This window comes from Carassius gibelio, chromosome A13, assembly GCF_023724105.1.
Source record: "Carassius gibelio isolate Cgi1373 ecotype wild population from Czech Republic chromosome A13, carGib1.2-hapl.c, whole genome shotgun sequence".
Taxonomy (NCBI): Eukaryota; Metazoa; Chordata; class Actinopteri; order Cypriniformes; family Cyprinidae; genus Carassius; species Carassius gibelio.
Genome location: NC_068383.1, coordinates 3447679 through 3461611, shown reverse-complemented (window position 1 = coordinate 3461611; position 13933 = coordinate 3447679). Strand labels below are relative to the sequence as shown.

The window sequence follows — 13933 nt, the reverse complement described above, 5'->3', positions numbered from 1 at the left end:
ACATGGTTAACAAGATGGGGGGTGGGGCTCTGGCTCTTCTCAGTTTGCGTAGGAAGTAGAGACGCTGCTGTGATCTCTTGGCCAGTGCTGCGGTGTTGTCGGTCCAGGAGAGGTCCTCTGTGATGTGCACACCCAGGAACTTGGTTCTGCTCACTCTCTCCACAGTCGCACCGTTGATGGTCAGAGGAACGTGCTGAGTGTGTGCTCTCCTGAAGTCTCCAACAATCTCCTTTGTCTTCTCCACGTGCAGAGACAGATTGTTGTCACTGCACCACCCGGCCAGGCGGCTCACCTCGCTCCTGTAGTTTGTCTCATCTCTGTTGCTAATGAGACCCACCACAGTCGTGTCATCTGCAAACTTAATAAAGAGGTTGGAGTTGTGGGATGGTGTGCAATTGGTTTGCAGTTTCCACAAAAATACCAAGCAGCTCACCTGTTTTAACAATGATAATAAGAAAATCAGCATATCAGCATTATTTCTGAAGAATCATGTGATACTGAAGACTGAAGTAATGATGCTGAAAATACAGCTTTGATCACAGAAATAAATTACATTTTAAAAAGAAAACAGTTGTTTTAGACTCAATTAAACTCAATACTTTTGAATTGATGTCAACTTTTTTTTCAATTAACCCACCTTTAAAAACAAAACTGTGGCTAAATGTCAGTCAAACAAACTATTCCTGTTTAAATGGGGCATCAAAAGCTGAGACTGAGCATTATTCATGTGGCTATCCAAAGACACAATAAATTGCATCAGATGTCAGGTGACACTCATTTCGCACGTTCTCTGGATCGACAGCTGGCTCTCGCTCTTGGTTCAACACCAAGGCCACCCAGCCCTTCTCACCAGAGCCAGTTCTTCTGACAAAACACGCCGTCCCCGGCCAGACACGAGTGAGTCAGCGGTCTGCATCAGCATTCACACGTTACTCTTTAGATCTGACCGAAGCACAGGAACGAGGACTGGAGTTTGTCCCAGAGAATGCTCAAACACAAAAAACCTGCTGTTTCCAGTCCCACCTACAGCTACAAATTGAGACCACACCAGCAGATCACTTATATTTTTTTATTTAGTTTGAAAGAAAACAATAGTATTAAAATAAAAGCACTCGAGCTATTACTTATTATAACTGAAAGACAAAGTGAGAAAATAAAAATCTGTTCCACAGGAATATGGATTGATTCAACCCTCCAGCAAAGTCTCTCAACATCATAGCTTTGGATAAAATTAGTCACTTTAGAAGAACACGAATATCGGGAACATTTAAGACTTTGGGAAAGCGGTAATCCATGTCACCAGAGGCCAAATGTTTCAGGGTCACGACAGTCTAGAAATACCCAACCCAACAGATTCAGAATGAGAATCTGCCCTATCGCACATCCTTTCTTGTTATATAGCTAGTTAAAATGTGATTGGTGACTTGTAAATGGGTAATATTTTGGGATACACTATGAGATAACATGTTCGTGGCTGCGTGTTGCATGTGTGCGAGTGTGATTATTACAAAGCGCTGCCGGCCAGAAAATCTAAAAGTAGAGTTCAAAGAGATTACGACACCGCACAGCATAACAAAACTGTACACACAGATGGGGAGAAGACATAAAAAAGACAAATAAACAATCAGGAAGACAATAAACAGACAAGCGTACAAGAGGACAAACACTTTCATGTTTTGAAAGACAGACAGAGGGTTGCAAGGTATGAAGGGGCTCTAGGCTCTGTAGAGCAGGATTCTCTCTGCACACGTCTGGCCCACCAGACTAGCGTACTGCTCCACTTCCTTCTCGTCGTTCGAACCCTTCCGCTTACGGGCGTAGGCCACATAGGGCATCACTGTCCTCCTGTGGAGCACTAACACCCTGCCCAGTTCCTTCAGTGCACAAGCATCACCTACAGAAGGACAGAGAGAAGAGTTAGACAAACCCTAAAAAACTACAATTCTGAAATTCTAAGAATGTGTCAATTATTAGAAATCTTCCTAAAAATCTAAATCAAATTGCAAGTCTGCATCTTGTGTGCAACTTCAATTTGAATTCAAATCCAGGAACTGAATTGGACCTTAAAATGCAATTCTCAATTCGATTCTGAAAAGTAAGACAAATGCTGAAAAACTAAAGTGCTGCAGTATCACTGAAAGTTAAACACCATTCGTTCACATGATTGAGCAATAAATGAAGAGGAGAAACGAACAAACCTCAAACCGTTGAACAGTAGTGTCGATGAAATGCTTCAAAATGAAAACCTTATAAAGGCAGAATAAACACCCAGGTAAGCAACCACAATGCCTTAGCTTTGACCCTCCATCTAACAGGGCTACTTCAACTTGAAATCCTTGACTGAAACAACATGAAGTCACTGGGTGGAGGATAAACATCAGTGCACGTGATCTGAGCTCAAAGGTTCAAATGAGGGTCAGGTGCAGATTCTGACTCACAATTAGCCAGGTATGATGATGAAAAAGGTCAGTCAGGGTTGCTACAGTTTGACCTCAATTGTTCCAAAACCAGCATCTCAGAGCAGAACAGCCAGAGATGTGAAACAATGACTCTTTCAGTGAAGGAACAGCTTGGTTACTTCTCATTTGTTTTTAGGGCATTACTACAGCAAGCCAAAATTCAGACACACATTGCGTATTCAGTCAAGAAGCCAGCACCTTCCCCCATGAGCTAAAACAGGAATTGTTGTTAAAGAAAAAGAAGAAAAAAGCAGTCATTTGTGCAAGCTTGAAAATGGTGCTCCAAGGCAGCAGGAGGTTAAACAGGGGAGAATAAACCACTAGCCCTGGCTGACTAACCCAAATGAAGAATTACAACGTCAAATCAACTCACATAGTAGCACTGAGCAACGGCACTACGAAACAAGGCTTTGTCAGGTTAACATTCACACTTTATTATGTTTCTGAAATTTAAAAACATTTTGACATTCAAAATGTGGAATTGAAAATGGAGGAAGCTGGATTCCAACATGAAATTCAAATGAAAAAAAAAAAAAAAATCTGACATTTTAGAATGTTGCAATTAATTGGAATTCTACTTCCTTTAAATTCAAATTCAAATTGCAATTCAGCATCTTGTTTGCCACCTCAATTCAAATTTTAATTTAAAAGGCATTGTACTGTAATTCAATCTTGAATGGAGCACAGCCCTGTGCATGAAACTCTGTTAATAAAGCTAAAGAACATACTAAAATACTTAGAAATGCAACAAAGTAGGCAAAATTCTTTTGGCATAAAGCACTGGGAAAATAATGTAACAATGCACAAACTGACAGAAATACACAAACTACAGGCCACCAGCCTTAAATAAAGCTGGAAGAACATAAGGGAAAATAAACACTGCAAAACTCCAGGCTAAGAGTGACCAATGAGGAACAATATATTGCTAAGAATTTTTTTTTTTTTTTGTGAAAGTTATGATTGTTATGAACAGATCTGACACCAGCTCATGGCTCTGTGAAGTGCCTCATCTGGAAGCCAGCTGACAGAGATTTCATGGGGATGCTGGGTAATGTAAATTAGCCCTCATCATTTCACACACACAGGGGGTATGGTTTAATTTTCACCGTTTCCCTGTAATATAACCAGTAAAACTCATCCACCACACAGACACTGTTTAAACTTGGCTTCGGGTTTTGTGGGAGATTCAGGGAATGAGGAAAGGGGAGACTGGGGGGTGGAAAAGAGAAGTGAAATGTAAAACTTGATCACAACTATAGTACCCACACTGTTCTCTCATTTTAATACAAAAAAACCCCTCTGTTTTCTCAACACTGTTGAGAAGACCAGCATACAGTATGTTGTGTTATTCCAGATCATGCCATTTGAGCAGCATCACAGTATTTCAGCAGCAAAAACCAGCCTGAACTAGTCTGGAAATCCATCCTGGTCTTAAGATGTTCCTTTAAGCAGAGAAGTTAGGGAAAATAAAATAAAATGGAAACAAGGTGGATTAGATTCACTGGGAACATTTTATTTGTGCAATGCCTAAATAAATGTCTGAACTTCATTGCATTATATGCAATATATAAAATCAAATGACACCTGCAAACATATTTTTGATATTTCATCTTCATTTCGAATAGTACATCTATTGTTTGTCTTCAAACTTAATCTGTGAAACAGGCTTTCTTTCATATAAATGTCATAGAAATTTGCATTAATTAAAAAATGTCCTTATACTAGTTGGGTCACAAGAATTAAAGATGCCTTCATAAATGTTCAGATCTGTATGTTCTGTATTTGATTAGATCTGATCCTTGTCAGCAGCGCGCAGACAGATAGAGCTGGAGAAATAGAGTGCGAGGAAGACAGACAGCAAAAGAGTGCGCGCGAGGGGAAAAAAAACGGAGAAAGGAAAAAGAGAGGTAGCTGGCAGTCCATCACATTACATCCAATAAATTATGATAAATGAAGAGCAGACGAGACCCGTGAACAGCAAGGTCTGGACGTTCTCTCATAACCGTATGAAGCCCCTGCCTACACCCCCAAACTAAACACTGAGAGCTTTATTATTTCCACTCAAAAAGATGAAAAACATTCCCTGGAAAACCCCTCCAGGCGCTCAATACTCAGTTTCTGTCCCAGTAAGGTTCTTTACTCACCCTGTTAGAGGAGAACAAACGCTTACTTTATATTTTTATACTGCAAATACTTCATTTATTCGTCCACTGGCACTTTATTTTTAATTTTTTTTGCTTGCAAACAGTAGTTCCTGGAATTAAATCTCCAAGCTAGGAGTTTAAAATTCAAGTCCAGCCCAAATTCTAAATCAGCACAAATGGTCCTCTAGGGTAAACAATAATCTGCTTCTGTACACTTGTGTACATCATATTCAGAAAATGCAAAAGATATTTACTCATTTAATGAGCAAGAGAAAAAACTAAAAGAACGGTGTTGAGATAACAAACAGCAATAAACAGTTCATAATAAAAGCTTTTAGCTGCTCAATTAAGCACGACAAAACACTGTACAGAAGCAGTCACAACAGATGAGCTCTTTTTATTCAGACAATCCAAACATCCGCTCTGTACCGTATATAAACACTGACACACCTTCCACCAACCTGTTCTTACTCCATTAATCCATCCTCTAACTCGATTAACACTTCCATCAAGCGGCATCAGGCTTTCTCAAATCTCAATCAGGTGTGCCTGAGGTTCACCAGCAAGCTTCGGAGCAAGAACTGTCCCGGGGTCAAAGGTAATTAATCGGACTTTCTCTGGAATGACCAAAGAGGTTTCTGACACCCCAGCATGCTCCTCAAAGAAGAGAAAGCCTCCAACAGAAACACGTTTTTGCAACACATTCAAACTAATTATTGGAACTTGTCTGTGCTTATGTACCGGTCAAGAGTTTGGAATATAAAGAAGTCTCTTTTGCTCACCATTTTTAAATATAATCAAAATAAGAATATTGTAAAATATTATTGCAATTTAAATGAACTGTTTTCTATTTGAATACATTTAAAAAATGTAATTTATTCTTGTGATGCAAAGCTGATTTTCAGCATCATTACTCCAGTCTTCAGTGTCACATGATCTTCAGAAATCATTCTGATATGCTGATTTGCTGCTCAAGAAACATTTCTGATTATGATCACTGTTGAAAACAGTCCAACTACTGTACATGCAGCCATGGTGACCTCTTTCAAATTCACTGAAAAAATCTTGCATATTCAAAACTTTTTGCCAGCAATGTAACCCTAACTACACATTATGATATAAATATCCATTCACCAAGCGAGTAACATTAATTCAGCAACCGCTCTGACAGGCACAGCAAGTCATTTGTTAAGACTGATTCAAAAACGTTTATTTTTCTCCAAAAACTCAGATGAATTATAGTTTTCTGTGGTGCTGTAGGTTCAGCCTAGACTGTCAATCCTGAAGATTAAATTTGAAAAACAAATCAGAGCAGTGTAAACGAAGCCAAATAAGTCAAATAAAATCAATAGTTTTACTCATTACTCATCACATAAATATAATTATTGACATGACGACCTGAATCCTGACGGTCAGGAGAAGCTCATAAGGTCAGTATGATACTCTGTCTCTCCACATAAGCTCTTGATAGACAGATCCAGACCTTATCACGCACTAACCCCACGAATGAAGAGTTCAAACAGTATGTGAATAAACATACTCTGCAGATACCTTCATCCTCTGCCCTGACTCTGTACTGTTCTCCTCCAATCACAGAGGCCCCTGACAGAATGGTTTTCTTTCAACTCTGAACTCACACAAAATTGAGTCAATCAGGTGTTGCTTGAGGACTGCAGAGGATGAAAGATTTGTTAGATCAGGACAAAGACATTATGTCAGATAAACCACCAGTACTATATCACATATCAGCTAAAACAAGAAAAACTAATATGATCCACAAACTGTGTGTTTTTGGGTTAGATTCACACTGCTTTGTGTAGATGATAATAAAAAATTAAAGGAACACTCCACTATTTAAGGTAATAGGCTCATTTTCCAACTCTCCTACAGTTAAATAGTTGAGTTTTACCGTTTTTGAATCCGTTTTCAGCCGATCTCTGGGTCTGGTGGTAGCACTTTTAGCTTAGCTTAGCATAGATCATTGAATCTGATTAGACCGTTAGCAACTTTTTTCAAATATGACCAAAGAATTTCTATATTTTTCCTATCTAAAACTTGACTCTTCTTTAGTTACATCGTGTCCTAAGACTGACGGAAAATGAAAAGTTGTGATTCTCTAGGCTGATATGGCTAGGAACTATACTCTCATTCTGGCGTAATAATCAAATAACTTTTTGAGTAAGATGCTTACGTGTTTAAGTGATACAGGTTTGAGTGAGCACAATTTTATTTTTGGGTCAATTATCTCTTTGAGAGCTATAAGCAACCTTATCCTTATCCTTGAAATGACCTCAGTGATTAATTAAACATTCTTCACAGTTTTAGAAAGAGTGCACAGAGTTTATAACAGCCATTTCTACATTAGATTCCTAATGTGGCTCCGATGTGGCTTCTACAGAATCCAAACATCGACCTTGTGGCCAACCATCAGACCGCTGGCCTTGAGCTCTGCTGAGAAACAGGCCTGAAATAGTTGGTCTGTCTGGCCAAGAACAACAGGTCATGTAGGACTGGAGGCACCACAAGAACGATTTCAAAACACTGGGGAAATGAAGGCCCGCGTCTGGGTGCCAGTCAGCACAGGGGTAGGTCAAACAAGACCAAGTGCCTCCCAAGCTCTGCAATCAAACCAGCATGAAATGTGTGGGAAGCCATGAAGATTACAATGAGGTAATTCTTATTGGCATCATTCAAAAACAATTATAGACTGTAGAATATTTCCTATACATACCCTACGCATTTGACTTAAAAAGAGAGAGAGATGTCTCTTTATCTCTCTGTCTGACTCAATTCTATGTTCATCTTGGTTTTGTCCAAACCAGCCACACTACAACAAGTGAAAAGCACTATTTGATTGGTTGCTTGTTTTAAGAACCCTCCCTACAATGAATCTCAATGGTCTCAAATTGTGCCTTGTGTTTCTTGGTCATGTTAGACGCCATGATTAAATTGACACATATGTTGTGAAAATCAGATTGTACTTTGGAAGGCAGTTCAATCTTCTGAATAGACTGTCCTATTTATGTCAAATAAAATATGGTGTCTTCTTCTTTTAAGGCCTGATTGGCTGCAGTTTTGATGCTTCATGCAACATCTGACTTTAAATAAGGACATATTACTTGGACACTTGTTGTTCTGTGAGTGCTTAGTAAACTCTGTAACACCGTATTTAGTGGAAAAATTAGATCTCTACCGTACATGACACTTCCATGAGGATCATCGCTTTGTCACCTTCTTCATCAACAGCTTCAGATACGAGTTCAAAAATCTCTGTGAGGATCTGCTGACCGTGAGCTTAATCTTTCTTGACCCTTACCTCAACCCTGTTCCAGAGCGCTCCATTTAACGTCCAAACGATCAGCTCTAACTTAAATATTTACACACAAGAGAAGTACAGGCACAATCACGCTTGCCCCAGTGTGTTTACAGGGCTGACAGGGTCAAATGTGAAGACAGATGAACCTGATGACAAGGAAAGTGTACTAAACGCCATGATAAGATGGGTGAGATTTTATAATTTTTTTTATAAATATTTCTATTTCAAACAAATGCTGTTCTTTTAAATTTATATTTCGAAACCCAAATTTTCTTTATCACGGTTTCAACAAAAATATAGTAATAATTTTTCACAATATTTTATAGTTTTTTACTGTATTTTGATAAAATAACTGCAGCTTAGCAGAGCATAAAATACTTTTTTTTGAAAACATTTACCACAAACCTTTGAATGGTAGTGTATATGTAAAATTGTTTGTGTTTATGAGCTCAATGAAGGAAAAATAACAGCATACAAGTTTGGAGCAACATCAGGGTGAGTAAATGATGCCAGATTGTTCATTTTTAGGTCAGCTACTCTTTTAACATTATGTTCAGAGGGGATGTCTGACATAAAACAGACATGAGGGTATAGATGGATAAAGATCACAATGAGAAGGAAAAATAACTGCATTGTGGTGTGTCCAGGATGGCGTCCCAAAAGCAATGCTCCCTTCAGCCTCCGCCTGTATCATCCAGTATAAATATGAATTCACAATGTTGAAAGAATAACAGAAATGTCTCTAGAAACCCTCTAGAAAACAGATCTTTGTGTCAGGAGAGCACACACACCCCTACACCTCTGCTGTGGCACGTCCTGATTACACTGGGTAACACACACAACTCTCAGATTACATAAGAACGGCACAGAAGCACTCCAGCAAAGACTTTCTGTGCTTCAAGTCAGACACGCATTTAAATTCAATAACACTGTCTGTCATAAGCAGACCTAGATGGTATTTTTACACAAATTTCATTTGGGGGAAATCTGAGGAATTTTGTGTAACTGATTTAAACATATAATCAAATATTTCACAAACAAATCTGTCACATGAACACAGAATGTCCAGAGCTTTGAATGGCCGCTGTTTCTGAGATTCTGAGAAAATAATTTCTGAGTTTTATAGACTTGATTATGAGGCACTTAACATAGTATATACGTTAGTTCTTACTTAATCTATTTACTATAAAAGTAAAAAAATACCTTTGTAATCTTTCATGAAATGCATTAAACTGCTCATTTTTCAATCTCTCTGACGGCAACTTCTCGTGACCAAAACATTTTGATTAAACACTATAAAAGAGTAAACTCTAGACAGATATATCTACAGTACACATACTACCAAACAAAAAATCTGGACACACTTAACTGAAATTGTGTCTTGTGATCTTAAAAATCTTAAGATCAATCATATGTTCAAATATTTGTAATAAATATATATATATATATATATATATATATATATTTCAAATTGATGTTGGAAACAATGGAATATAAGCGAAGAACTGCAAACGTCTTTGAGTATTTGCAGTGTGAAATTAAAAAGAAAAAAATATACTTTTCACTTACAGAACATAAATCCAATTTTAGAATAGATTATATAAATAAAAAAAGAATAGAAATAAAATTAATAAGAACAACAATAATACTTTTAATTAATTATTATTATTTCTATTAATTACAAACAGTCAAGGTGAAATGTATGCTAATTTTAGTCTAAAAAACAGAACATTAATAATGATAATAATAATAATAATACATAATTAAATGAAGCACAATTAGTATTATTGTAATATATACATATTTGTATTTGTTGTAATATATACATATTTGTATTTGTAATATGTTTGTATTTGTTGGCCTGTGTGCTTTAATTGAATGATATTAAAACAAATGATCACCTTTGATAGTTTACAGATCATTCTTAAACATATATAAACCTATATTTTAAATGGATGTTGGAGTTGGAGCAGATTATTGAAAAAAAAAAAACACACTATCAACAAATGTCCAGCATGCATAGTACTCTTTCAGGATGCATTTTCATGAAGTTGTAGTTCAAATAAGAAGTATTCTTTTGGTCGCTGCATCATTTCATACTTCCATTTGTGTTATTACATCGTTTGCATGACTTTACTATTATTCAAAAAAGTGAAAAACAGTAATAATGAACACTAAGAAGGTGTGTCTGAACTTTTGACTCCTATAGTGTACAAAAAAAAAGAAGAAGAAGAGCACAAGCGCTCTCCCTCCCTCTTTGGTCCAGCCATGGCGTCTGCTTGTCAGTACTAACATTATTATATTTATTATTATTATCATTGTCATCAAACCCACAGTTCTGGGCCGTGACCACAACACTGACCCCGCTTAACCTTCCACAGCAGAATCCTGGATGCTCTCCATGCCTGGATCCAGTCCTGTTATTTCCACACATGCTTCAAAGGACCAATGCAGAACGGAGAACTATAAACACAGTTGACGGTTTACAAATTGAGCTCCAACCAAATAGCATCCAAGGAGCGAGTTTGCCAAATGGCTACCGATATTAAGCTGATATTGCGTAATTACAGTCATGGGAAATGCTGTTACATATTGATTTTCCTACCAACTCCATCACTGTGTCAAACTGATTAGTAAGTCTGATATTAAAGGTTCATGATGTGGTCAAATGGAGTGGTTCCCGAAACTCACTTGCGGTGATTGATTTCAAAAAATAAAAAATAAAAATCATGATCTGGATTCAAACATAAAAGACGGTCTGATTTCTAAATGATGGTGATTCACGTGCATGCAACTGAGCATGCGCATTTACCTGCATCTGTGGACGGAATCATGCATTGAATCTGTGGATGGAATCAGTGCAAGATCTATATGAAGTGAAATAGCTAACCAATAAGAAAGACCTTTATCCACACCCACTATATTTCACCACGCCCACTGCTCCAGCCGGTAGTTACCACTACTTGACCTAATGGGTTACAATTTTGTTCATTTTAAGAATCGTGTGAGAGAATCGTGATGTCAGTTCCCATGGAGAATAATCATGATTTACATTTCAGTGAGAATCATGCAGCCCTACCCGGGGTCCAGTAACCTGCTGTAATTTTGACACTAAACAGACTGCATTTGATAAGCCCAGTGAGCTGTGTTAGGCGAAGGTTGGCTGAACTTTCTCGGGAGGTCCTGTCAGAGTGGCTCTGGAGAAGACAAGATCCGCCAATGTCTCTGAGTATTTACAGGATCTTTCTGAACATGCGCAGTAGAAAAGGTGAGCTAGTGGATGAATCTCACAATATTGCAATATGTAAATTATTCATTATTATTAAAAATAAAATAATAATTAATTATAATTGTTATTTATAATTATTTTAATAATAAAGTTAATAATAATACATTTTATTACTTAAAAATCTTATCTTTAAAAAAAAAATACATTTACATAAATACAAATAAACAATATATGTTGGTATTTATTGGATTACCTATATGCAGTTTTTAATGAAATAGTTTTTAATAAAATTTTTTTAAAACAAATGAGTGAAGAGACCTTCAAAAGTAAAGCAATGGATGAATCACAGTTCTGACAGTTAGCTGAGAAAATGTGCTTAGCTGTCATTAAAAGTGCAAAACCTTAAAAAAAAAAAAGTTACATATTTTTAACAAAAAACAAAAAAAGTTTAATTTATGCAAAATATTCTGGGTGCGAAGAGTGACTTGAACCTTTTCATTTAATGCACCATGTCAGTGTATTTGCTAGGTCATGGGTTTTTAAATGATTGAAGGCTCACCTTCATGGGCGTTCTCATTGAGACGAGAGTAGGCAGAGATCTCGAGCCGAGGGATGCATCTCTCGATGGACACCCAAGTGTAGGTTTCAGGGCACAGGAGGTCTGAAGGCCGGTACTGACCCTATAAATGCAAAAACAAGTGAAAGTGCTTGGTCAGGGTCCTGGTGTGTCAAATACTGTATATTTTCTGTAAAACCAGGAAAGAGAAAAGGAGTAAAGCACATGGCTTCCTGGGCCCTGAGTTCCGTGTGTCTTAGGAGGCTGCAGATAGTCATACAGAGCCAAACACACACACACACACACACACACACACACCATTGTGACCGCAGTGTAAATAAGCAAATGCCTCAGCGCAGATATCTGCATCGCTTCAAACGCTAAAGTTCAGTGACAAGCTGCACATACGGACACGCACACGCACGCTAAAGCCCACACAGATTATGTGGGTTTAGTTCAGCATTTGGTCAAACGAGAAGCAGCCTTGTTAAAGTCCCACCATTACTGACAGGATTCGTCTATCATTATCCTGCAGTGGAAACTATGTGTCCTGTTTTTACAAGACGGACGACACTGTAACGAGGGACCCTGAGGAACGTGTAAATAAAAGGCATTTTGTGGGGCGGCTAATGTTGGGTGAGTACTCATAAGGGAAAGGTTTTCACACTCGTGTTCATCACTCTGTCATCAGCGGACTATATGAAGAGCCCTAAAGAGTGAGGTGACTTATTCAGAGCAGACCGATGACAAGCAAGCGAGGGTCACTGGATTTAAAGGCCTCACTGAGCAATGCAAGAGAATCTGAATTTTTGAGCCTACTGACTGATGTGTGCACATGTATAAAAGAAAAGAGAAACGCAAGCTCCACTAATGCATAAAAAAGCATGGAATTACAACATGCGCAAACACAAAAGTAAAGTAATTCTACATGAGTACAAAACAAAAAACTTTCTGTTTTGATTGTAAAAAAAAAGAGCTGTGAAGGTAAGCAGAGGTTAGTCAAGCATAATGGTCTTTTACAGAAATTTCTTAAAGGTACAGTAGCAAAAACAGTCTAATGCTAGATCACAACTTTTCTGGTGCAAGAAACTTCACAATGGTCTTCAGGGGAAAGGAATAAAATTCTACAAAAGTGCAGAATATGACCCCTTTAGAGTAAAGGATGTGCTACTGATATTGGGATATGCTTAAGTTAAACGTCACACTCCACAGCCTTTAAATGTGCAGCTTGCGATCATGCTCTGGAAAGGAATCTTGGCTGTTGGTACATGCAAGAGCCTGTAAAGAGATTTTGCAAAGATGCAACTTCCATTATTGGGGAATCCAGGAAGTAACCAGAACAAACAGATGATACATTCAATAAGCCAAACTTAAAATAAGAGAAACAGTTCAAAAAGTGAGAGAAAGAAAGAAAGATTAAAAAAACATCTTACAGACTGCAGGATAAAACATATAAATAGTATTTTTTATGACACACACACACACACACACACACACACACACACAAAATAAGTCATAAAAAACTTTGTTATTGATCATCAGCCAATTAAATAAAATTAATAAAAGAAAAAAAGAAAAAATATTTTATTTATTTATTAATAAACCACATTGAAGGACTAAATTATATATATATATATATCAAATAAAAATAATTTAAACAAAATTAATTAAAAGCTTTATCTCCATAACAGACAATTGCACATAATGGAATTAAGGAATTATTCATTTATTTAATATGTAATAAAAGAGAAGAGTAGTAGCACATAAAGTTCACTTTTTGTTATCATACGGATGCTGGTATGACTGAGTGCTTCCAGTTCCTTAATTTAGGAAACAACAGCAACATTTCAACATTTCCTTGAACTCTGTTCTAAATGTGTGTGTGTTTATTTTTTTTACATAAACAAATCTTGGTTAATTCTGAATTTCTTTTTACTAATTCACTACTAGAATTACCTGATGAGATTCACTGCAGTCTGAAACACTCTACACTGCTCAAATCATATGTTAGTTTTCGAGTGCAGCTAGTAAAGACAATAGAGACAGTAACATGCAACAGAAAGTCACGTCATGGCTTTGTTTCACGATACATGCGATACCTCATCATAACTCCAGCTCACATTTCTGGAAAAGAAATAACTCCATAACTCCAGCTCGCATTTCTTTTACCGTAGTGCAGGAAACACTGTAGTTAGCACATACTTACAGAAGCCTGTGATCTCGGGGGAG

The 13933-nt window shown here is 37.3% G+C and overlaps 1 protein-coding gene across 3 annotated transcripts in view; it reads right to left on the bottom strand.

The window, feature by feature from the left end:
• Positions 1–1057: 1057 nt before the first annotated feature.
• LOC128025894 (arginyl-tRNA--protein transferase 1) overlaps positions 1058–13933 on the bottom strand; it is a 73953-nt gene continuing 61077 nt past the window's right edge. For all 3 annotated transcript variants that reach the window (XM_052612482.1, XM_052612479.1, XM_052612481.1), the window contains exons 11-12: positions 11708–11828; positions 1058–1894 (exon numbers count right to left, since the gene is read on the bottom strand). In XM_052612482.1, the coding sequence (XP_052468442.1) occupies positions 1716–1894; positions 11708–11828 (300 nt within the window). In that variant the 3' untranslated portion in view covers positions 1058–1715. The remainder of the gene's footprint in view (positions 1895–11707; positions 11829–13933) is intronic.